This window comes from Aphelocoma coerulescens, unplaced genomic scaffold (genome assembly GCF_041296385.1).
Source record: "Aphelocoma coerulescens isolate FSJ_1873_10779 unplaced genomic scaffold, UR_Acoe_1.0 HiC_scaffold_211, whole genome shotgun sequence".
NCBI lineage: Eukaryota > Metazoa > Chordata > Aves > Passeriformes > Corvidae > Aphelocoma > Aphelocoma coerulescens.
The window spans coordinates 92,842-115,249 of record NW_027183557.1 but is presented as its reverse complement, the minus strand read 5'-3'; the positions used below and the strand labels follow the sequence as shown (position 1 = coordinate 115,249).

At 65.0% G+C, this 22,408-nt stretch overlaps 2 protein-coding genes across 2 annotated transcripts in view; both read right to left on the bottom strand.

The window, feature by feature from the left end:
- Positions 1–469: 469 nt before the first annotated feature.
- On the bottom strand, positions 470–11,973 carry BCAP31 (B cell receptor associated protein 31). Its single transcript, XM_068999069.1, is given in 9 exon segments — positions 470–743; positions 1,373–1,473; positions 2,685–2,790; positions 4,111–4,246; positions 6,549–6,594; positions 6,597–6,692; positions 10,738–10,827; positions 11,867–11,923; positions 11,926–11,973. Coding segments are annotated over 9 exon segments (714 nt in total). The 5' UTR covers positions 11,969–11,973; the 3' UTR covers positions 470–704.
- Positions 11,974–12,437: 464 nt separating this feature from the next.
- HCFC1 (host cell factor C1) overlaps positions 12,438–22,408 on the bottom strand; it is a 40,971-nt gene continuing 31,000 nt past the window's right edge. The window contains 13 exon segments of the mRNA XM_068999072.1: positions 12,438–12,499; positions 13,077–13,202; positions 13,669–13,729; positions 14,204–14,276; positions 15,092–15,184; positions 16,632–16,729; positions 17,820–18,030; positions 18,032–18,117; positions 19,009–19,038; positions 19,040–19,201; positions 20,524–20,597; positions 20,600–20,724; positions 21,822–21,989. Of these exon segments, the coding sequence (XP_068855173.1) occupies positions 12,438–12,499; positions 13,077–13,202; positions 13,669–13,729; positions 14,204–14,276; positions 15,092–15,184; positions 16,632–16,729; positions 17,820–18,030; positions 18,032–18,117; positions 19,009–19,038; positions 19,040–19,201; positions 20,524–20,597; positions 20,600–20,724; positions 21,822–21,989 (1,369 nt within the window).

Genomic DNA, 22,408 nt, shown 5'->3' with positions numbered 1-22,408 from the left:
GGGGGGCATTTGGGGGTCCCAGGGAAGGATTTGGGGGTCCTGGGTAGTATTTTAGGGGTCCCAGAGGGGATTTTGAGGGTCCCAGGGAGGATGTGGGGGTCCCAGAAAGGATTTTGGGGGGTCCTGGGGGAATTTGGGGTTCAGAAGGGATTTTGGGAGTCCCAGACGGGATTTTGGGGGGTCCCGGGGGAATTTGGGGTTCCATAGGGGATTTTGGGTGTCCTAAGGAAGAATTTGGGTGTCCTGGGAGGATTTTGGGGATCCCAGAGGGGATTCTGGGGGTCCCGGGGAGGATTTTTGGGGGACCCCAAACCAACGCAGCCCCAACCCGAGGAGTTTTTATTGAAGCAGAAATAAAGGGGGGGGGAGGGGTCCTCAGTGCCTCCCCAAAACCCCCTAGGAAAGGGGGGGGGGAGGGGCAAAGGGGAGCGTTCAGCCCCTCCCCCCCCCCCCCCAAAAATGAGGCTCTGACCCCCCCCCCCCCGTGCAGGGCTGGGGGTCCCCAAAAAAAATGGGGGGAAGGGGTCCCAAAAACGCCGCGTTTGGAGCTGGACCACCCCCCCCCCCCAAAATAAAAGGGAGGGGGCGTGGCCTGGTCCCGGGGGGCGGGGCTTGTGTTGGGGAGGGGGCGGGTGGGCGTGGCCTGGTCCCGGGGGGCGGGGTTTGTAACCGTGGTGGGCGTGGTCCCGCGTGGCCCCGCCCCCTCACTCCTCCTTCTTGTCGCGGGGTCCGTCGTGCGCGGCCTGGGGGGGCAAAGGGGGGGGCTGAGGGGGGTCTGGGGGCTTTTGGGTACATGGGGGGGGTTTGGGGATTTGGGGGGCGGGGTCTGGGAAGGGTTTGGGGGTGCCTGAGGGGAATTGGGGGGTGTTAAAGGGGGTCCCGAGGGGATTTTGGGGTGCACGGGGGGGATTTAGGGGGGGATTTTGGAGGCTGGGGAGGGTTTGGGGGGGGGGTCGTGAGGGGGAATTTTGGGGGTCCCTGGGAGGGTTTGGGGGGGGTTCGTGAGGGGGAATTTTGGGGGTCCCTGGGAGGGTTTGGGGGGGATCGTGAGGGGGAATTTTGGGGGTCCCTGGGAGGTTTGGGGGGGGTTCGTGAGGGGGAATTTTGGGGGTCCCTGGGAGGGTTTGGGGGGGGGTTCGTGAGGAGGAATTTTGGGGGTCCCTGGGAGGGTTTGGGGGGGGGTTCATGAGGGGGATTTTGGGGGTCTCTGGGAGGGTTTTGGGAGTTCCCCCAAGGGGGAATTTGGGGGTTGCCCTGGGTGGGTTTGTGGGCACGGCCTGAAGGGATTTGAGGGTTTCTCTGGAGGGGTTCGGGGGGGGTTCCCCGGTAATTTTGCGGGCTCCCCAGGGTGGGTTTTGGGGCTCCCCCGTACCTGGAGCCGCGCGTGCTGCTCCAGCAGCCGGTCGTACTCGCGGGTCAGGCCCTGGGCCTGGCGCCGCATGGCCTGCACCTCGCTCTCGGCCTTCTCCAGGGCTGGGGGGGGATTTTTGGGGTGACCTTTGACCCCCAAGACACCCCCAAATCCCCCCCGGACACCCCCAGCCCATCCCCGGCTCCCCCAGACCCCTCTGACCCCCCCAAACCCCTCAGGGAGTGCCCCTCGCTCTCAGCCTTCTCCAGGGCTGGGGGGGCTCGGGGTCACCCCAAACTCCAGCCCGGACACCCCCAAATCCACCCTGGATACCCCAAAATCCACCCCGAACACCCCCAAATCCCCCTGGACAGCCCCAGCCTCCCCCAGCCCACCCAGACCCCCCCTGTACCCCCCAATCCCTGCACGGCCTCGCTCTCGGCCTTCTCCAGGGCGAGGGGGGATTTTTGGGGTGACCTTTAACCCCCCAAGACACCCCTAAATCCCCCCAAGACACCCCCAAAATCCACCCGGACACCCCCAACCCATCCCCGGCTCCCCCAGACCCCTCTGACCCCCCCAAACCCCTCAGGACCTGCACCTTGCTCTCGGTCTTCTGAGGGCTGGGGGGGCTCGGGGTCACCCCAAAATCCACCCTGGATACCCCAAAATCCAGCCCGGACACCCCCAAATCCCCCTTTAAGCCCCCCAGACACCCCCCAAGTTCCAAAAATTCCCTAAAACCTATCCAAGCCCCCCCAAAATCCCTCTTTGACACCCCCCCAGGCCCCCCCAAATCCCTCTTTAGGCCCCCCCAAATTCCCCAACCCCCCCAAATTCCCTCTTTAAGCCCCCCGGGCCCCCCCCAATTCCCCCAACCCCCCCCAAAATCCCCCTTTAAACCTCCCAGACCCCCCAATTCCCTCTTTGACCCCCCAAATCCTCCAAATTCCCTCTTTAACCCCCCCAGCTCCCCCCCAAATTCACCCAAACCCCCCCAGATTCCCTCTTTAACGCCCCCAGGCCCCCCCCAAATTCCCTAAAACCCCCCAAATTCCCTCTTTAACCCCCCCAGGACCCCCCAAATTCCTCTTTAACCCCCCAAGAGCCCCCAAATTCCCCCAGACCCCCCCCAAATTCCCTCTTTAACCCCCCCCAGACCCCCCCAACCCCCCCAAATTCCCTCTTTAACCCCCCCAGCACCCCCCAAATTCCCCAACCCCCCCCCCAATCCCTCTTTAACCCCGCCCAGACCCCCCAGATTCCCCCAACCCCCCCCAAAATCCCTCTTTAACCCCCCCAGACCCCCCCCCAATTCCCAGCCCCCCCTCACCCCTCTTGCTGAGCTCCAGCTCCTCCTTCAGTGACTCCACCTTGGCCTTGAGGGTCTCGTTCTCGTCCCGGGTGGGGGACGGGGCCCCCCCCGACTCCTGCAGCTGCTGGGGGGCCCAAAAACGGGGGGGGCTCAGGGGGTTATTGGGGGGGGGGGGTCTGGGGGGCTCAAAGGTGGGGGTTTTGGGGTTATTCAGGGGTTTTTTTGGGGTTTATTTCTGATTTTTTGAGGTATTTTTGGGGGTTTATTCTGGGTTTTTGAGGTATTTTTGGGGTTTAATTCTGGTTTTTTGAGGTATTTTTGGGGGTTTAATCTTTATTTTTTTGAGATATTTTTGGTGTATAAACTGGTTTTTTTGAGGTATTCGGGGGTTTTAATCTAGTTTTTTGAGGTATTTTTGGGGGTTTCATCTTTATTTTTTTGAGGTATTTTTGGGGTTTAATTCTGGTTTTTTTGAGGTATTTTTGGGTTTATCCAGGTTTTTTGAGGTATTTTTGGGTTTAATTCTGGTTTTGTGAGGTATCTTTGGGGGTTTAATTCTGTTTTTTTCCTAAGGTATTTTTGGGGTTTAATCTTTATTTTTTGAGGTATTTTTGGGTTTAATCCTGGTTTTTTGGAAGTATTTTTGGGGTTTATCCAGGTTTTCTTTGAGGTATTTTTGGGGGTGAGGTATTTTTGGGGGTTTTATTCTGGTTTTTTGAAGTATTTTTGGGGTTTAATCCTGGTTTTTGGGGAAGTTTCCAGGTATTTTGGGGAGGGTTCTCCTGTTTTTTTGGAGGGCTCATGGAAGCATTTTGGGATTTTTTTTTAGGAAGAACAATCCAAGATTTTTGGGGGTAGTTTGGGGTCTTTCTGGGGCATTTTTTAGGGGTGTCACAGATGGAGTTTATTCAGAATTTTTTGGGGCTGTTTTCAGGGAGATTTTCCAAACTTTTCTCGGCTGTTTTGAAGGCGTCCCACACGTTTTTCAGGTGTGGGTTTTGGGGCTGTTTTTGGGGTGTTTCAGGTATTTCTGGGGACCACAGAGATCATTTTTGAGGAGAGTTATTTGGATTTTGGAAGGGAATTTTTAGGGCATCGCACCTCTTTGGTTTTGAGGCTGTTTCCGAGCTGTCCCAGCTGCTTTGGGCCGCCTCATCCACGCATTTTTTTTAAGTGTTTTTTTATGTTAAATCCAAAATATCCCAAACTTTTCTCAGGATAATTGCCCCGATATTTTTCAGGGCTATTTTTAAGCTGTCCCAAGTACTTCCCAAGGAACTTCCCCAGCTTTTTCAGCTGCTTTCGAGGTGCGAACTCGAATTTTTGGGGCACGCTTTTTGGAGTATTTTCGAGGTGCACCAACTCTTTTCCTGAGGAGCTGCTCGGTGTTTTTTGGGGGGTATTTTTAGGGTATCCCGGGGGGTTTTTTGGGATGGGGGGGTACCTTCCTGAGGGCGTCGTTGTCCTCCAGGTACTGCCGGGCGGCCTGGCTGGCACCCTCGGCCTGCTTGCGGAAGGCCTGGCTGGAGGCCCCGAGCGCGGCCTGGGCCGAGATCAGCGTCACCAGGCGCCTCAGGAGGCTGGGGGGGCACAAAAAGGGGATCGGAGACCCCCAAATTGGGGTTAAGGACCCCCCAAGGTCACTCAGAGTCCCCCCTGAGCCTCCCGGGCCTGCTCGTGGCAAGGCTTTGAGTGAGGCCCAGGCCGAGATCGACGTCACCAAGTGCCTCAGGAAGCTGGGGGGGCACAAAAAGGGGTCGGGGACCCCCAAATTGGGGTTAAGGACCCCCCAGGTCACTCAGAGTCTCCCTGAGCCTCCCGGGCCTGCTTGTGGCAAGGCTTTGAGTGCGGCCCAGGCCGAGATCAGGCGCCTCAGGAGCTGGGGGGGCACAAAAACGGGGTCGGGGACCCCCAAATTGGGGTTAAGGACCCCCCCAGGTCACTCAGGTGCCTCAGGAGCTGGGGGGGCACAAAAATGGGGTCGGGGACCCCCAAATTGGGGTTAAGGATCCCCCCAGGTCACTCAGACTCCCCCCTGAGCCCTCTGGGCCTGTTTGTGCAAGGCTTTGAGTGCGGCCCAGGCCGAGATCAGGCGCCTCAGGAGGCTGGGGGGGCACAAAAACGGGGTCGGGGACCCCCAAATTGGGGTTAAGGACCCCCCAAGGTCACTCAGAGTCCCCCCTGAGCCTCCCGGGCCTGCTCGTGGCAAGGCTTTGAGTGAGGCCCAGGCCGAGATCAGGCGCCTCAGGAGGTGGGGGGGGGGGGGGGGCAAAAATGAGGTCGGAGACCCCCAAATTGGGGTTAAGGACCCCCCCCAGGTCACTCAGGCACCTCAGGAGGCTGGGGGGGCACAAAAATGGGGTCGGGGACCCCCAAATTGGGGTTAAGGACCCCCCTCAGGTCACTCAGAATCCCCCCTGAGCCTCCCGGGCCTGCTCATGGCAAAGCTTTGAGTGCGGCCCAGGCCGAGATCAGGCGCCTCAGGAGGTGAGGGGGGCAAAAAATGGGGTCGGGGACCCCCAAATTGGGGTTAAGGACCCCTCCAGGTCACTCAGGCGCCTCAGGAGGCTGAGGGGGCACAAAAACGGGGTTGGGGACCCCCAAATTGGGGTTAAGGATCCCCCCAGGTCACTCAGAGTCTCCCCTGAGCCTCCCGGGCCTGCTTGTGGCAAGGCTTTGAGTGAGGCCCAGGCCGAGATCAGGCGCCTCAGAAGCTGGGGGGGCACAAAAACGGGGTCGGGGACCCCCAAATTGGGGTTAAGGACCCCCCTTAGGTCACTCAGGTGCCTCAGGAGGCTGGGGGGGCATAGAAAGGGGGTCAGGGACCCCCAAATTGGGGTTAAGGACCCCCCCCAGGTCACTCAGAGGCCCCCAACGAGCCCAAACTTGGTGACCCAGCTGCCCCAGATAGGATTTGGGACCCCCCCCGGCTCCCCAAAACAGGGCCTGGGACCCCCCCAGAAGCTCCCAAAATTCTCCTGGGACACCCCAAACTGGGTCCACCCCCCACCCAGGATCCCCCCAGAGCCCCCCCAGACTCACAAGAGCAACAAAGAGAATCCAGCCCGGTGCAGGGAACCCCTCAGCCCCCCCCAAACAGCTCCTGGAACCCTCCAGCCCCCCCAAACCGTCTGGGACCCCCCAAATTGACTCCAGCCCCCCCCAAACCGTGTCTGGGACCCCCCAAATTGACTCCAGATCCCCAAACCGTGTCTGGGACCCCCCAAACCGACTCCAGACCCCCCAAACTGGCTCCAGAGCCCCCAAACCATGTCCAGGACCCCCCAAACTGACTCCAGCACCCACCAAACCTTGTCCAGGACCCCCCAAACCATGTCCAGGACCCCCCAAACCAACTCCAGCACCCCCCAAACCGTGTCCAGCACCCCCCAAACCGACTCTAGCACCCCCCAAACCGTGTCCAGCACCCCCCAAACCGACCTCCAGCACCCCCCAAACCATGTCCAGGACCCCCCAAACCAACTCCAGCACCCCCCAAACCGTGTCCAGCACCCCCCAAACCGACTCCAGCACCCCCCAAACCGTGTCCAGGACCCCCCAAACCAACTCCAGCACCCCCCAAACTGACTCCAGACCCCCCAAACCGTGTCCAGGACCCCCCAAACCTTGTCCAGGACCCCCCAAACTGACTCCAGACCCCCCAAACCATGTCCAGGACCCCCCAAACCAACTCCAGCACCTCCCAAACTGACTCCAGCACCCCCCAAACCGACTCCAGCACCCCCCAAACTGACTCCAAGACTCCCCAAACCATGTCCAGGACCCCCCAAACCAACTCCAGCACCCCCCAAACCGTGTCCAGGACCCCCCAAACCAACTCCAGCACCCCCCAAACTGGCTCCAGGCCCCCCCCAGACTCACAAGGAGAGCAGCAGAGCAAACCCAGCCAGGTAAAGGTTCCTCTGGGCCGGAACAGCTTCATGTGGAAGTGCTCCAGGGCTGCGGGGCTGCTGCCCAGCGCCTCCCGCTCACTCACGCTGTACTTGCGCGTCTCCCTCAGGGCGTCTGGGGGGGCCGGGGGGGTCAGCACCGGGCTGGGACCCCCCAAAGGCACCCCAGGACCCCGCCAGGCACCCCCAAAGGCACCTCAGGACCCCCCAAAGGCAACCCAGGATCCCCCAAAGGCACCTCAGGACCCTCCCCACGCACCCCAGGACCCCCCAAAGGCACCCCAGGACCCCCCAAAGGCACCTCAGGACACCCCCCAGGCACCTCAGGACCCCCCCAAAGACACCCCAGGACCCCCCCAGGCACCTCAGGACCCGCCAAGGGCACCTCAGGACCCCCCCAAAGGCACCTCAGGACCCCCCCAGGCACCCCAGGACCCCCCAAAGGCACCTCAGGACCCCCCCAAAGGCACCTCAGGCACCCCCCAAAGGGCACCTCAGGACCCCCCCAGGCACCCCAGGACCCCCAAAGGCACCTCAGGACCCCCCCAAAGGCACCTCAGGCACCCCCAGAGGCACCCCAGGACCCCCCAAAGGCACCCCAGGACCCCCCAAAGGCACCTCAGGCACCCCCCAAAGGCACCTCAGGACCCCCCAAAGGCACCCCAGGACCCCCCCAGGCACCTCAGGACCCCCAAAGGCACCTCAGGACCCCCCCAGGCACCCCAGGACCCCCCAAAGGCACCCCAGGACCCCCCCAGGCACCTCAGGACCCCCAAAGGCACCCCAGGACCCCCCAAAGGCACCTCAGGACCCCCCCCAGGCACCTCAGGACCCCCAAAGGCACCTCAGGACCCCCCCCAGGCACCTCAGGACCCCCCAAAGGCACCTCAGGACCCCCCCCAGGCACCTCAGGACCCCCCAAAGGCACCTCAGGCACCCCCAGAGGCACCTCAGGACCCCCCAAAGGCACCCCAGGACCCCCCAAAGGCACCTCAGGACCCCCCAAAGGCACCTCAGGCACCCCCAGAGGCACCCCAGGACCCCCCCAAAGGCACCCCCAGGACCCCCCCAGGCACCCCAGGACCCCCCAAAGGCACCCCCAGGACCCCCCAAAGGCACCTCAGGCACCCCCAGAGGCACCCCAGGACCCCCCAAAGGCACCTCAGGACCCCCCAAAGGCACCTCAGGCACCCCCAAAGGCACCTCAGGACCCCCCCAGGCACCCCAGGACCCCCAAAGGCACCTCAGGACCCCCCAAAGGCACCCCAGGACCCCCCAGAGGCACCCCAGGACCCCCCAAAGGCACCTCAGGACCCCCCAAAGACACCCCAGGACCCCCCAAAGGCACTTCAGGACCCCCCAAAGGCACCTCAGGCACCCCCAAAGGCACCTCAGGACCCCCCCCAGGCACCCCAGGACCCCCCAAAGGCACCTCAGGACCCCCCAAAGGCACCCCAGGACCCCCCAGAGGCACCCCAGGACCCCCCAAAGGCACCTCAGGACCCCCCAGAGGCACCCCAGGACCCCCCAGAGGCACCCCAGGACCCCCCCAAAGGCACCTCAGGACCCCCCAAAGGCACCTCAGGACCCCCAAAGGGCACCTCAGGACCCCCCCCCAGGCACCTCAGGCACCCCCCAGAGGCACCCCAGGACCCCCCAAAGGCACCCCAGGACCCCCCCAGGCACCCCAGGACCCCCCAAAGGCACCTCAGGACCCCCCAAAGGCACCTCAGGCACCCCCAAAGGCACCTCAGGACCCCCCCAGGCAGCCCAGGACCCCCAAAGGCACCTCAGGACCCCCAAAGGCACCCCAGGACCCCCCAGAGGCACCCCAGGACCCCCCAAAGGCACCTCAGGACCCCCAAAGACACCCCAGGACCCCCCAAAGGCACCTCAGGACCCCCCAAAGGCACCTCAGGCACCCCCAAAGGCACCTCAGGACCCCCAAAGGCACCTCAGGACCCCCCAAAGGCACCTCAGGACCCCCCAAAGGCACCCCAGGACCCCCCAGAGGCACCCCAGGACCCCCCAAAGGCACCTCAGGACCCCCCCAGGCACCTCAGGACCCCCCAAAGGCACCTCAGGACCCCCCCAGGCACCTCAGGACCCCCAAAGGCACCCCAGGACCCCCCAAAGGCACCTCAGGACCCCCCCCAGGCACCTCAGGACCCCCAAAGGCACCTCAGGACCCCCCAAAGGCACCTCAGGACCCCCCCCAGGCACCTCAGGACCCCCCAAAGGCACCTCAGGACCCCCCAAAGGCACCTCAGGACCCCCCCAGGCACCCCAGGACCCCCAAAGGCACCTCAGGACCCCCCCCAGGCACCTCAGGCACCCCCAGAGGCACCCCAGGACCCCCCAAAGGCACCCCAGGACCCCCCAAAGGCACCTCAGGACCCCAAAGGCACCTCAGGACCCCCCCCAGGCACCCCAAGAACCCCCAAAGGCACCTCAGGACCCCCCCAGGCACCCCAGGACCCCCCAAAGGCACCTCAGGACCCCCCCCCAGGCACCTCAGGACCCCCAAAGGCACCTCAGGACCCCCCCCAGGCACCCCAGGACCCCCCCAGGCACCCCAGGACCCCCAAAGGCATCCCAGGACCCCCCCAGGCACCTCAGGACCCCCCAAAGGCACCCCAGGACCCCCAAGGGCACCCCAGGATCCCCCAAAGACACCTCAGGACCCCCCCCAGGCACCCCAGGACCCCACAAAGGCACCTCAGGACCCCCCAAAGGCACCCCAGGACCCCCAAAGACACCCCAGAACCACCCCCAGGCACCCCAGGACCCCCCAAAGGCACCTCAGGACCCCCCCAGGCACCTCAGGACCTCCCAAAGGCACCTCAGGACCCCACAAAGGCACCTCAGACCCCCCAAAGGCACCCCAGGACCCCCCAAAAACACCCCAGGACCCCCCAAAGGCACCCCAGGACCCCCCAAAGACACCCCAGAACCACCCCCAGGCACCCCAGGACCCCCCAAAAACACCCCAGGACCCCCCAAAGGCACCCCAGGACCCCCCCAAAGACACCCCAGAACCACCCCCAGGCACCCCAGGACCCCCCAAAGGCACCTCAGGCACCCCCAGAGGCACCCCAGGACCCCCCAAAGGCACCTCAGGACCCCCCCAGGCACCCCAGGACCCCCCAGAGGCACCTCAGGACCCCCCAAAGGCACCTCAGGACCCCCCCAGGCACCCCAGGACCCCCCCAGGCACCTCAGGACCCCCAAAGGCACCTCAGGACCCCCCAAAGGCACCTCAGGACCCCCCAAATGCACCCCAGGACCCCCCCAGGCACCTCAGGCACCCCCAGAGGCACCCCAGGACCCCCCAAAGGCACCCCAGGACCCCCCCAGGCAACTCAGGACCCCCAAAGGCACCCCAGGACCCCCCAGAGGGCACCTCAGGCACCCCCAGAGGCACCCCAGGACCCCCCCAAAGGCACCTCAGGACCCCCCCCAGGCACCTCAGGACCCCCAAAGGCACCTCAGGACCCCCCAAAGGCACCTCAGGACCCCCCCCAGGCACCCCAGGACCCCCCAAAGGCACCTCAGGACCCCCCCAGGCACCCCAGGACCCCCAAAGGCACCCCAGGACCCCCCAAAGGCACCTCAGGCACCCCCAAAGGCACATCAGGACCCCCAAAGGCACCCCAGGACCCCCCAGAGGCACCTCAGAACCCCCCCAAAGGCACCTCAGGACCCCCCCAGGCACCCCAGGACCCCCCAAAGGCATCTCAGGACCCCCAAAGGCACCTCAGGACCCCCCAAAGGCACCTCAGGACCCCCCCCCAGGCACCTCAGGACCCCCCAAAGGCACCCCAGGACCCCCCCAGGCACCCCAGGACCCCCCAAAGACACCCCAGGACCCCCCAAAGGCACCCAGGACCCCCCAAAGACACCCCAGAACCACCCCCAGGCACCTCAGGACCCCCCCAAAGGCACCTCAGGACCCCCCCCAGGCACCTCAGGCACCCCCAGAGGCACCTCAGGACCCCCCAAAGGCACCTCAGGACCCCCAAGGCACCTCAGGACCCCCCCAGGCACCCCAGGACCCCCCAAAGGCACCCCAGGACCCCCCAAAGACACCCCAGACCCCCCAAAGGCACCTCAGGACCCCTCCCCGCCCCCCCAGGACCCCCCCGGCACCCCGGGCGCACCGAGGAGCAGCAGGACGAGGATGATGATGAGCACCATGAAGAAGGTGTTGCCGTAGGCCACGGCCAGGCCCACGAGGCGCGAGCGGAAATCTTCTGCCATCTGAGGGGGGGGGAGAGGGGAGGGGGCACAAATTGGGGATCCTAAGCCCCCCCCCCCCCCCCCCAACAACCCCAGCCAGGACACTCAAAGTGTCCCCGGGAATCCCCAAATTCCAGGGAATGCCTAAATTCCAGGGGAACCCCCTCAGGGAATCCCCAATTCCAGGGAACCCCAAATTCCAGGGAATCCCCCCCTCAGGGAATCCCCAATTCCAGGGGAACCCCCTCAGGGAATCCCCAATTCCAGGGAACCCCAAATTCCAGGGAACCCCCAAATTCCAGGAAACCCCCCCTGAGGGGTCCCCAATTCCAGGGAATCCCCCCCAGGGAATCCCCAAATTCCAGGGAATCCCCAATTTCCAGAGAAACACCCCCCCCCCCCCGGGGAATCCCCAATTCCAGGAATCCCCAGTTTCCAGGGAACCCCAAATTCCAGGGAATCCCCCAATTCCAGGAAACCCCAAATTCCAGGAAACCCCCCCTGGGGGATCCCCCATTCCAGGGAATTCCCCCCAGGAAATCCCCAAATTCCAGACAATCCCAAAATTCCAGAGAACCCCCAATTTCCAGGGACACCTCCCAGGGAATCCCGAATTCCAGGAATCCCCCAAATTCCAGGGAACCCCTCCCGAGGAATCCCCAAATTCCAGGAACCCCCAAATTCCAAAAAAAAGAAAAACCCAGGACCCCCCAAATTCCAGAGAAACCCCCCCCAGGACCCCCCCCAGTTCCCCCAGAGAGGCCCCGGATCCAAGGAGCCCTCCCAGGCCCAGGGCGGAGGTGGGGGGGGGGGGCGGGGATAAATTGGGACCCCCCAGCACCCCCCAAACTCCAGGGAACCCCCCCAGGACCCCCTCAATTCACTCAGGGAATCCCCCCCCCCTTAAAGACCCCAGGGACACCCCCCAGCCCCGCCCCCACCACAGGGACCCCCCCCCTCCTCCCTCAGGCCTGAGGAACCCCAGACCCCTCCCACGCTCCTTCAAGGACCCCCCTCAACCCCTGGGGACCCCCGCCCACCTTTGGGGACCCCCCCCCCACCTGGCCGGGGACACGAAGGGGACGCAGAGCAGCAGCACCAAGAAACCTCCGCGTACAGGAACGTGGCCACCGCCGTCCACTGCAGGCTCATGGCGGCCTGAGAGGGGCGCGGGCAGCGATGGAGACCCGGGGGGGGGGCACCGGGACCCCCAAATCCCCTCAGGACTCCCCAAAAACCGCCCCGAACCCGCCCCCTCCCCCACTTCCCCTCACCCTCAGCTGCGGCCCCCGCCCAAACCGGAAGCAAAGGCCGGAAGTCCCCCCAGGCGCTGAGAGGAGCGGCCAATCAGAGAGGGAGGCGGGAAAAGTATTCAACGTCATTTCCGCCCGCCATTTTCCCCGCCCCGCCCGGGTTGGTTTAATTACGAATTCAACAAATTGAAATTAAAGCGTTTGAGGTCAAATTAAAGTGAAATTAAAGCAATTAAACACGTACATTAAATTAATATCGCTAAAACAACGCCGCGCCTTCTTCATCGCGGCACAGCCCACGCCCACACCCCCTCAACAACAATGGTTCGTCCCTCGCCGTAGCCACGCCCCCTCCCCGCCCACAGCAATCATTGATCCGCCTCTACCTTGGCCCCGCCCATGAACCCGCCCTCAGCTTTGATTGACAGCTCTGCACACATTTGAAGCGTTTATTGGGGGGGTTTGGGGGGTCCTGGGGGGTCCCAAGGGGGTTTTGGGGGTCCCTGGGGGTGTTTTGGGGGTCCTGGGGGATCCCAAGGAGGTTTTGGGGGTCCCTGGGGGGGATTTGGAGGCCCCAAGGGCGTCCCAAGGGGGTTTTGGGGGTCCCTGGGAGGGGTTCAGGGGTCCCAAGGGGGTCCCAAGGGGGTTTTGGGGGTCTCTGGGGGTGTTTTGGGGGTCCTGGGGGGTCCCAAGGAGGTTTTGGGGGTCCCTGGGGGGTGTTTTTGGGGGTCCTGGGGGATCCCAAGGGGGTTTTGGGGGTCCCGGGGGGGGGTCCCAAGGGGGTATTGGGCGTCCCTGGGGGTGGTTTTGGGGGTCCCAAAGGGATTTTGAGCTCCTGAGGGGGGGTCCCCCGGTGTCTCTGGGGGTGCGGTTGGGGGTCCCCAAGATTCGGGGGTGTCTGGGGGGGGGTTCCGGGAGGATTTTTTGGGGGGGGGGTGTCTCAGCCAGGACCCCCCCCCAGCAGCAGCAGCCCCCAGCAGGGCCCCCCCGATCAGCCCCAGCGCCACCAGTTGGGGTCTCAGGGGGAGGAGGCGGCCGGGGGGGGCCCGGGGGGGGGCTCGGGGGGTCCCGGGGGGCTCCAGGGGGGGCCCGGGGGGGCCCGAAGCGGCTGCCGAGGCTCCAAACGCAGGGGGCTGGGGGGGAGGGGGGGAGGGGCAGCGTTAGGGGGGGCACTGCCCCCCAAAATCCCACCCCCCCACCCCCAAACCCCCCCCCCAGCCCCTCCCCCCCCTCACCTGTCCTCGGGCTCCCTCAGGGTGGGGGAGGGGCGCTCCCCAATCTGGGGGGGGGAAGGGGGGGAGGGTGAGGGGAGGAGCGCCCCTCCCCCAATACCCTGAACACCCCCCCCAGCCCCCCCCCCCAAAGGCATCAAAACCCCCCCAAAAAACCCCCCAGGACCCCCCCAAAAATCCCCCAGGACCCCCCTCAAAAAACCCCCAGGACCCTCCCAACTCCCCTCCCCCAAATCCCCCCGCAGGACACCCCCAGACCCCCCAAAAACTCCCCAGGACCCCCCCTAAAACCTCCAGGACCCCCCATCTCCCCTCCCCTAAATCCCCCCAAAACCCCCCAGCCCCCCAAATCCCCCTCCCCCCTCACAGGTTGCCGGGCTCGCGCCCCCCCCCCAATTCCGGGGGGGCTCGGTCGTTGTCGGGATCATCTGGGGGGGGAGGGGGACACAAGGGGGGTGAGGGGGGCGCAGGGACCCCCAAAAACCCCTCAGGACCCCCCCCCGCCCACCCCAAAAATGCCCCGCCCCCTCCCCAAACCTCCTCGGGACCCCAAAACTCCCCCAGACCCCTCCAAGACCCCTCCCCCCCCCCAGATTCTCCCGGGACCCCCCCAGGACCCTCCCACGGACCCGCCCCCTCCCCAAACCCCCCCGGGACCCCCCCAGGACCCCCCCAAACGCCTTTAGGAGACCCCCAGGACCCCCCCAAACCCCCCGGGACCCCCTCCAGGACCCCCAAAACCCCTCTGGGAGACCCCCGGGACCCCCCAAACCCCCCAGACCTCCCCAGGACTCCCAAATACCCCTCTGGGAGACCCCCAAAACCCCTCCAGGACCCCCCCAAACCCCTCTAGGAGACCCCCAAGACCCCCCAGGACCCCCCCAGGACCCCCCCTCACGGACCCGCCCCCCCCCCTCCGCCAGCGCCGGGTCTCGAACTCGTAGAATTTCTTCTCGTAGAGTTTGCGGGGGGGCCCTGGGGGGGGGGCACGGGGTCAGCCCAGTGCTCCCAGTGCCTCCCAGTGCCTCCCAGTGCCCCCCCAGTGCTCCCAGTGCTTCCCCAGTGCCATCCCAGTGCCATCCCAGTGCCATCCCAGTGCCATCCCAGTGCCTCCCAGTGCTCCCAGTGCCATCCCAGTTTCTCCCCAGTGCCTCCCAGTGCTCCCCAGCGCCTCCCCGTGCCATCCCAGTGCCATCCCAGTGCCTCCCAGTGCTCCCAGTGCCATCCCAGTTTCTCCCCAGTGCCTCCCAGTGCTCCCAGCGCCTCCCTGTGCCATCCCAGTCCCCCCCCAGTGCCTCCCAGTGCCATCCCAGTGCCCCTAGTTCCTTCCCAGTACCTCCCAGTCCCCCACCAGTGCCTCCCAGTATCTCCCAGTGCCTCCCAGTCCCCCACCAGTGCCTCCCAGTGCCATCCCAGCGCCTCCCCAGTGCTCCCAGTAACCCCAGTGCCTCCCAGTCCCCCCCCAGTGCCCCCCCAGTGCCATCCCAGCACCTCCCCAGTGCTCCCAGTAACCCCAGTTCCTCCCCAGTCCCCTGCCAGTGCCCCCTAGTCCCGCTCCAGTCCTTCCCAGTCCCTCCCCATCCCCCTCCAGTGCCTCCCAGTCCCTCCCCAGTGCCTCCCAGTCCTTCCCAGTCCTTCCCAGTACTCCTCCAGTCCCTCCAGTCCTCCTCAGTGCCTCCCAGTGCCCAGTGCCATCCTAGTGCCCCCCAGTGCTCCCCAGTCCTTCCCAGTCCCTCCCAGTACCCCCTCCAGTACCCCTCCAGTCCCTCCCAGTGCCCCCCAGTGCCCACCCAGGGGCCCGCGGCGGCTCTGCAGCTTCTCCAGCAGCTCCTGGTCCGAGAGACCCCGAAAACTCTCCATGGCCGGGGGGGGGTCCGGGGTCACTGGGGGGGTCCCGGGGGGGTCAGGAGTGGGGGGGACACGGGGGAAGGTCCCAGGGGGGTCTCCTGTGGGTTCGGGGGGGTCCCGAAGGGGTCCCGGGGATCCCTCAAGGCTCTGGGGGGGTCCCGAAGGGGTCCCGGGGGTTCCTCAAGGCTCTGGGGGGAGTCCCTCGTGGATTGGGGGGTCCCGGGGTCCTCCAAGGGTCCCCCCGCAGGTTTTGGGGGGGGCGGGGGTCCCGGGGGGCTCCCCCTTGGGCTGGGGAGGGGTCCCCGGGGGATCCCCCGTGGGTTTGGGGGGTTCCGGAGGGTCCCGAGGTCCCCTCACGGCTCTGGGGTGGTCCCGAGTGGGTCCCCATGAGTTTTGGGGGTCCCGGGGGATCCCGAGGTCCCCTCACAGCTCTGGGGGGGTCCCGGGGGGTCCCCCATGAGTTTGGGGGTTCCGGGGGGGTCAAGGGGTCCCCTCACGACTCTGGGGGGAGTCCCGGGGAGATCCCCATGAATTTTGGGGGTCCCGTCGGTTCGGGGGGGTCCCGGGTGGTCCCGAGGTCCCCTCACGGCTCTGGGGGATCCCGGGGGGGTCCCGGGGGGGGTCCCGGTACCTTCGCTCCGCCGGGGCCGCGCCGGGAATGACTCAGGGCGGGCGGGGGGGGGGGCGTGGCCAAACAAAGGGGCGTGGTCAGAGAGGCCACGCCCAACACCTTATTTGGGGTGGGGTCATGGGTGGGCGTGGCTACGGCGAGACCACGCCCGTTTCCTTTTTTGGATCTTTATTTAAATAAGAGGCGTGGCCTCCACGAGACCCCGCCCACCCCTCCTATGGGGCGGCCTCAGCGCTTGGGGGGGGGTTTGGGGGGGGCTGGGGGAGGGGGATGGGAGTTGGGGGGGGGGGGTCCCAGCGCCCCACGATCCCCCCCCAGAACCCTCCCATGAGAGCTGGACCCCGAGACCCACCCCGCCCCCCCCCCAAAATTTGGGTCCGGACCCCCAGAACCACCCCCCCCCCCCCCAAATTCATTCACCCCCCCCTCAAACTGTGACCAACACCCCCTTCCCCCAAAAATTCGGGGACCCCCCCGGGCGGTGTCACCGTCATCTTTTATTCCCTCCGGGGGGGTCCAAGGGGGGCTCAGCCCCCGCCCCCCCCCACCCCCGGCCTGCCCCACAATTTGGGGGGGGGGGTTGGGGGGCAGCCGGGGGGGCCCCCGAAACGTCACAATCACGGCACAAAGACACGAGGGGGGGGAGGGGAACGTGGGGGTGGGGGGAGGGGTGGGGGGCACGGCCGGGGGGGGCTTTGGCACGGCCGCGGGGGTGGGGGGAGGGGCTGTGGGGGGAATTTTGGGGGGATTTGGGGGAGGGGTTGGGGGTTATGGGGGTGGGTTTTTGGGGGGGTTCATTGGGGGGGGGTTTTCTATGGGGGGGCCATGGGGGGGGCTCAAGCCCCGCCCACTCCGAGGTCCCCTCCCCCCCGGGGGGCGTGGCCCAGCCCCAGGCCCCCGCCCCCCGATCGTCGCCGCGCGGGACGGCTCTTCGGCACAGCGCCCCCTGCTGGAGGGAGGACCTGGAGCAAGGAGAGCAAGGGGAGGGTCAGAGCGCCCCCTGGCGGGTGGGAGGACCCGGGGCGTTATTGGGGGAGGGGGGAATCCAAACTTCACCCCTCCCCCAAATTCACCCCCAAAAAACTGCCCCAATTCCTCTCCACGCGACCCCAAAATTAATCCCCCGTGGGGAGCCCCAAAACTGCCCCCCGCCCCCCCCATGGGCCGCCCCAAACCCTCCCCTCGAGTATCCCCCCCCCCAAATCCCCCCAAACTCCCCCAAAACCCGCCCCAAATCCTCCCAATCCCTTCAAACTCTCCCCAAAACCCCCCCCACATCCCCATTAACTCCCCAAATCCCCCCAAACCCCCCCAAACCCCCCCAAAATCCTTCAACCTCCCCCAAAATCCCCCCAAGTCCCCCCAAACTCCCCCCTAAACTCCCCCCAGAACCCCTGAAAGCCCTCCAAACACCCCCAAGTTCCCCCAAAACCCCCCCAAATCCCCTCAACTCCCCCCAAACCCCCCCAAATTCCCCCCAAATCCCTTCAAACTCCCCCAACCCCCCCAAGAACCCCCCCAGACCCTGCCAAATTGCCCCCAAATCCCTTCAAACTCCCCCAAACCCCCCCCAAATCCCTTCAAACTCCCCCCAAACCCCCTCAACTCCCCCCAAACCCCCCCAAATTCCCCCCAAATCCCTTCAAACTCCCCCCAAACCCCCCCAAGAACCCCCCCAGACCCTGCCAAATTCCCCCCAAATCCCTTCAAACTCCCCCAAACCCCCCCCAAATCCCTTCAAACTCCCCCCAAACCCCCCCCAAATCCCCTCAACTCCCCCAAACCCCCCCAAATTCCCCCCAAATCCCTTCAAACCCCCCCAAACCCCCCCAAAAACCCCCCAGACCCTGCCAAATTCCCCCAAATCCCTTCAAAACTCCCCCCAAACCCCCCCAAATCCCCTCAACTCCCCCCAAACCCCCCCAAATTCCCCCCAAATCCCTTCAAACTCCCCCCAAACCCCCCCAAGAACCCCCCCCAGACCCTGCCAAATTCCCTCCAAATCCCTTCAAACCCCCCCAAACCCCCCAAAACCTCACCCTACATCTGATTGGCGAAGGAGGTGGGGGCTCCCTGGCCGTACCCCCCCTCGGAGGGGGGGGCCCCGTACCCCCCCTGGCCGTAGTCGGGCTGGTAGCCCCCCCCGGGCTGGCCGTAGCCCCCGCCGGGCTGGCCGTAGCCCGCCTCGGGGGGGCCGTAGCCCCCTTCGGGTGCCGGGGCTTTCTCGGGGACCCCCCCCGGGGGGGGGGCGCGGGCCCCCAGGCCCCCCCAGCCCGTCTCCTTGAACACGAACCACAGGTTCCCCGTCCACAGCACCAGGTTCAGGAAGCCGAACACCTGGGGGGGGCGATTTTGGGGTAATTTGGGGGGTTTTAGTGGGTTCGGGGTCATTTTGGGGGTTTTAGTGGGGTTTGGGGTCATTTTGGGGTTTCTCATGGGGGTTGGGGGGGGTTTTAAGGGTGGATTGGGGGCGATTTTGGCGGGGTTGGGGTCATTTTGCGCTTTTTAGTGGGGTTTAGGGGGCCTAAGGGTGGATTGGGGGGAGTTTTGGGGGGTTTTGGGGTCATTTTGGGAGTTTTAGTGGGGTTTAGGGGAGGTCTAAGGGTGGATTGGGGGAGTTTCGGGGGGGGTTGGGGTCATTTTAGGGTTTTTAGTGGGTTTGGGGTCATTTGGGGGTTTTAGTGGGGTTTAGGGAGGTCTAAGGGTGGATTGGGGGGAGTTTTGGGGTCATTTGGGGGTTTTTCATGGGTTTGGGGAGGTCTAAAGGTGGATTGGGAGGAGTTTTGGGGGGTTTTGGGGTCATTTGGGGCTTTTTAGTGGGTTTGGGGAAGTCTGAGTGGATTGGGGGCGATTTTGGGGGGTTTTGGGGTCATTTCGGGGTTTTTCATGGGTTTGGGGAGGTCTAAAGATGGATTGGGAGATGTTTTGGGGGGATTTGGGGTCATTTTGGAGTTTTTAGTGAGTTTTGGGGGGGGTTGGGGTCATTTTGGAGTTTTTCATGCAAGTCCTGGGTAGTTTCCCGGCATTTTTGGGGATTTTGGGGGGGGGGGGGGGGGGGCGGGGGGGGATCCTGAAGACTTCGGGAGGGGGGGTGGAATTTGGGGGGTGGGGGTGGGGGGGTTGAGAGGCGGCTTTTGAAGGAGCTCCCAAAGGGGTTTTTTTTTTTTTGGGGGGGGTGTCCCGAGGGCGGTTTGGGGGTCCCCAGGGGTGGTGCCCCCCCAGACTCACCACGGAGGTGTTGAGGCCTGAGGTGCGGGGGGGCCCCCAGGGCCTGGCACCGTGCCCCCGGGCGCTGGCACCCCCCGACCTGGGCCAGCACCCCCGAGGGCGACGTGGCCGCCTTGACCTCGGCCAGCGCGGCCGCCCAGGCGCAGGAGCTGACCAGCCACAGGAAGGCCAGCGCTGCGGTCACTCCCAGGTCCTGGCGGGAGCCCAAAATCCACATGAGAGCCCCCCCCCCAAAAAAAAAAAACCCCTCCTGGCATCACCCGGACCCCTCCCCCCCCCCCCGCAAAAAAAACGCCACCTGAGACCCCCGCCCCCCCCAAAGAAATGGTCACCCCCCAAATCCTGGGGGAAAAGGGAGGGAGAAGGGGGGGTCAGGGCACCCCAAAATCTGCCAGGGGTGTCTAAACCCACCTGAGAGCCCAAAAAACGCAATTTTGACCCCAAAACCTCATCCCAGCCGCCTTTAACCCCCCCCAAATTGCTCTATAACCCCCCCAAACTGCTCCAAAGGACCCCCAAACCCCTCCAAGGGACCCCCAAATTCCACTCCATCTCACCCCAGGTCCCCCAAACCCCCCCAAACCCTCCCAAAACCCCTCCAACCCCCCCAAATTTAATCCCAGGTCCCCCCAAAACCCCCCAAAACCTCCTTCAAACCCCCCCCAAAACCCCTCCAAATCCCCCCAAACCCCTCCAAACCCCTCCCAAGTTCACCCCAGCCCCCCCAAAGCCCCCCAAAACCTCCTTCAAACCCCCCCCCAAAATCCCTCCAAACCCCCCAAACCCCTCCAACCCCCCCAAATTTAATCCCAGGTCCCCCCAAACCCCCCAAAACCTCCTTCAAACCCCCCCAAAACCCCTCCAAATCCCCCCAAACCCCTCCAAACCCCTCCCAAATTTCACCCCCAGCCCCCCAAACCCCCCAAAACCTCCTTCAAACCCCCCCAAAACCCCTCCAAATCCCCCCAAACCCCTCCAAACCCCTCCCAAATGTCACCCCAGCCCCCCCAAAGCCCCCAAAACCTCCTTCAAACCCCCCAAAACCCCTCCAAACCCCTCCCAAATTTCACCCCAGCCCCCCAAACCCCCCAAAACCTCCTTCAAACCCCCCCAAAACCCCTCCAACCCCCCCAAATTTAATCCCAGGTCCCCCCAAACCCCCCAAAACCTCCTTCAAACCCCCCCAAAACCCCTCCAAACCCCCCCAAACCCCTCCAACCCCCCCAAATTTAGTCCCAGGTCCCCCCAAACCCCCCAAAACCTCCTTCAAACCCCCCCAAAACCCCTCCAAACCCCCCAAATTTCACCCCAGCCCCCCCCAAAGCCCCCAAAACCTCCTTCAAACCCCCCCAAATTTCGCCCCAGGTCCCCCCAAACCCTCCCAAAACCCCTCCAAACCCCCCCCCAAATTTCACCCCAGGCCCCCCAAACCCCCCCAAAACCTCCTCCAAACCCCCCCAAACCCCTCCAAACCCCTCCCAAATTTCACCCCAGCCCCCCCCCAAAGCCCCCCACTCACGATGCGGGCCCGCGGCCCCCCGCCCGGTAGGCCTGGGGGGCGAACAGGTACCCCCCGAGGGCGGCGGGGCGTAGAGGAACGAGCCCACCCCCACGGTGACGAAGAACTGCGCGGCCGAGGAGTGGTCGCCCACCAGGAACACCCGCTCGGGGGGGCCCCCCCCGCACGAGGGGGCCTCGAAATACACCTGGTGCAGCCTGGGGGGGCCCCCGAAATTAGAAACACCCCCCCAAAATAACGAGAGAACCCCCCCAGGGTTAAGTTTGGGGGGTGCAGACCCCTCCTCTTTTAGCTGGGGGGGAGGGGGGGGGCTTCAAAATGCACCTGGTGCAGCCTGGGGGGGCCCCCGAAATTAGAAACCCCCCCCCCAAAATAACGAGAGAACCCCCCAGGGTTAAGTTTGGGGGGTGCAGACCCCTCCTCTTTTAGCTGCGGGGGGAGGGGGGGGGCTTCTAAATGCACCTGGTGCAGCCTGGGGGGGGGAGGGGGGGAATTAGAACCCCCCCCCCAAAATAACGAGAGACCCCCTCCCCCAGGGTTAAGTTTGGGGTGCCCCCTCCTCCCCGCGCCCCCGATTTTGGGGGGTTTAGGGATGGGGGGGGGGTCGCCAAATTAGCTGGGACCCCTCCCCAAAGCAGCCAGAGCAGAGACACCCCCCCTCTCCAGGGCTGGGTTTGGGGGGGCTGCAGACCCCTCCCCCCTTTTATGTTTTAGCCCCCCCCCGCCGCTTGAATTTTGGGATAAGCCCCCCCCCCAAAAAAACCCAAGACCCCCCCAAAAATCCCCAAAACCCCATTGCAAATCCCCAACTCCCCAAACTCCCCCCAGATCCCCCTGAACCCCCCCAGACCCCTCAGCCCCCCCTCAAATCCCCATTACAACCCCCCAACCCCCCAAACTCCCCCCCCAAACACCCCCAGATCCCCCTGAACTCCCCCAAAACCCCCCAGACCCCTCAAATCCCCATTGCAACCCCCCAACCCCCCCCAAACCTCCCCAGACCCCCCTGAACCCCCCCAAAACACCCCCAGACCCCTCAGGCCCCCCCCTCAAATCCCCATTACAACCCCCCAACCCCCCAAACTCCCCCCCAAACACCCCCAGATCCCCCTGAACCCCCCCAAAACACCCCCCAGACCCCTCAAATCCCCCTCAAATCCTCATTGCAACCCCCCAACCCCCCAAACTCCCCCCCCAACCACCCCCAGACCCCCCTGAACCCCCCAAAACACCCCCCCCGATCCCCCTGAACCCCCCCAAACCCCTCCCCAGACCCCCCCGGACCCCCCCGCACCTGAAGGGGTACCCGAAGGCCACGGTGATGGGCGCGGAGCGGTTGGGGGGGGCACACTCGATGCTGAGGCGCAGGGAGCCGCTGAACCCCCCGCAGGTGGCGAAGGCGAAGATGGAGAACAGCTGGGGGGGGGGGGCACTGGGGGTCACTGGGGGGCACTGGGAGGCACTGGGAGGGGTTTGGTGGGGTACTGGGAGGCACTGGGAGGGGTTTGGTGGGGTACTGGGGGTCACTGGGGGGCACTGGAAGGCACTGGGAGGCACTGGGAGGGACTGAGGGGCACTGGGAGGGGTTTGGTGGGGTACTAGGGGTCACTGGGGGGCACTGGGAGGGGTTTGGTGGGGTACTAGGGGTCACTGGGAGGGGTTTGGTGGGGTACTGGGGGTCACTGGGGGGCACTGGGAGGGCCTGGGAGGGGTTTGGTGGGGTACTGGGGGTCACTGGGGGGCACTGGGAGGGCCTGGGAGGGTTTGGTGGGGCACTGGGGGTCACTGGGAGGGGTTTGGTGGGGTACTGGGGGTCACTGGGGGGCACTGGGGGTCACTGGGGGTCACTGAGAGGGGTTTGGTGGGGTACTGGGGGTCACT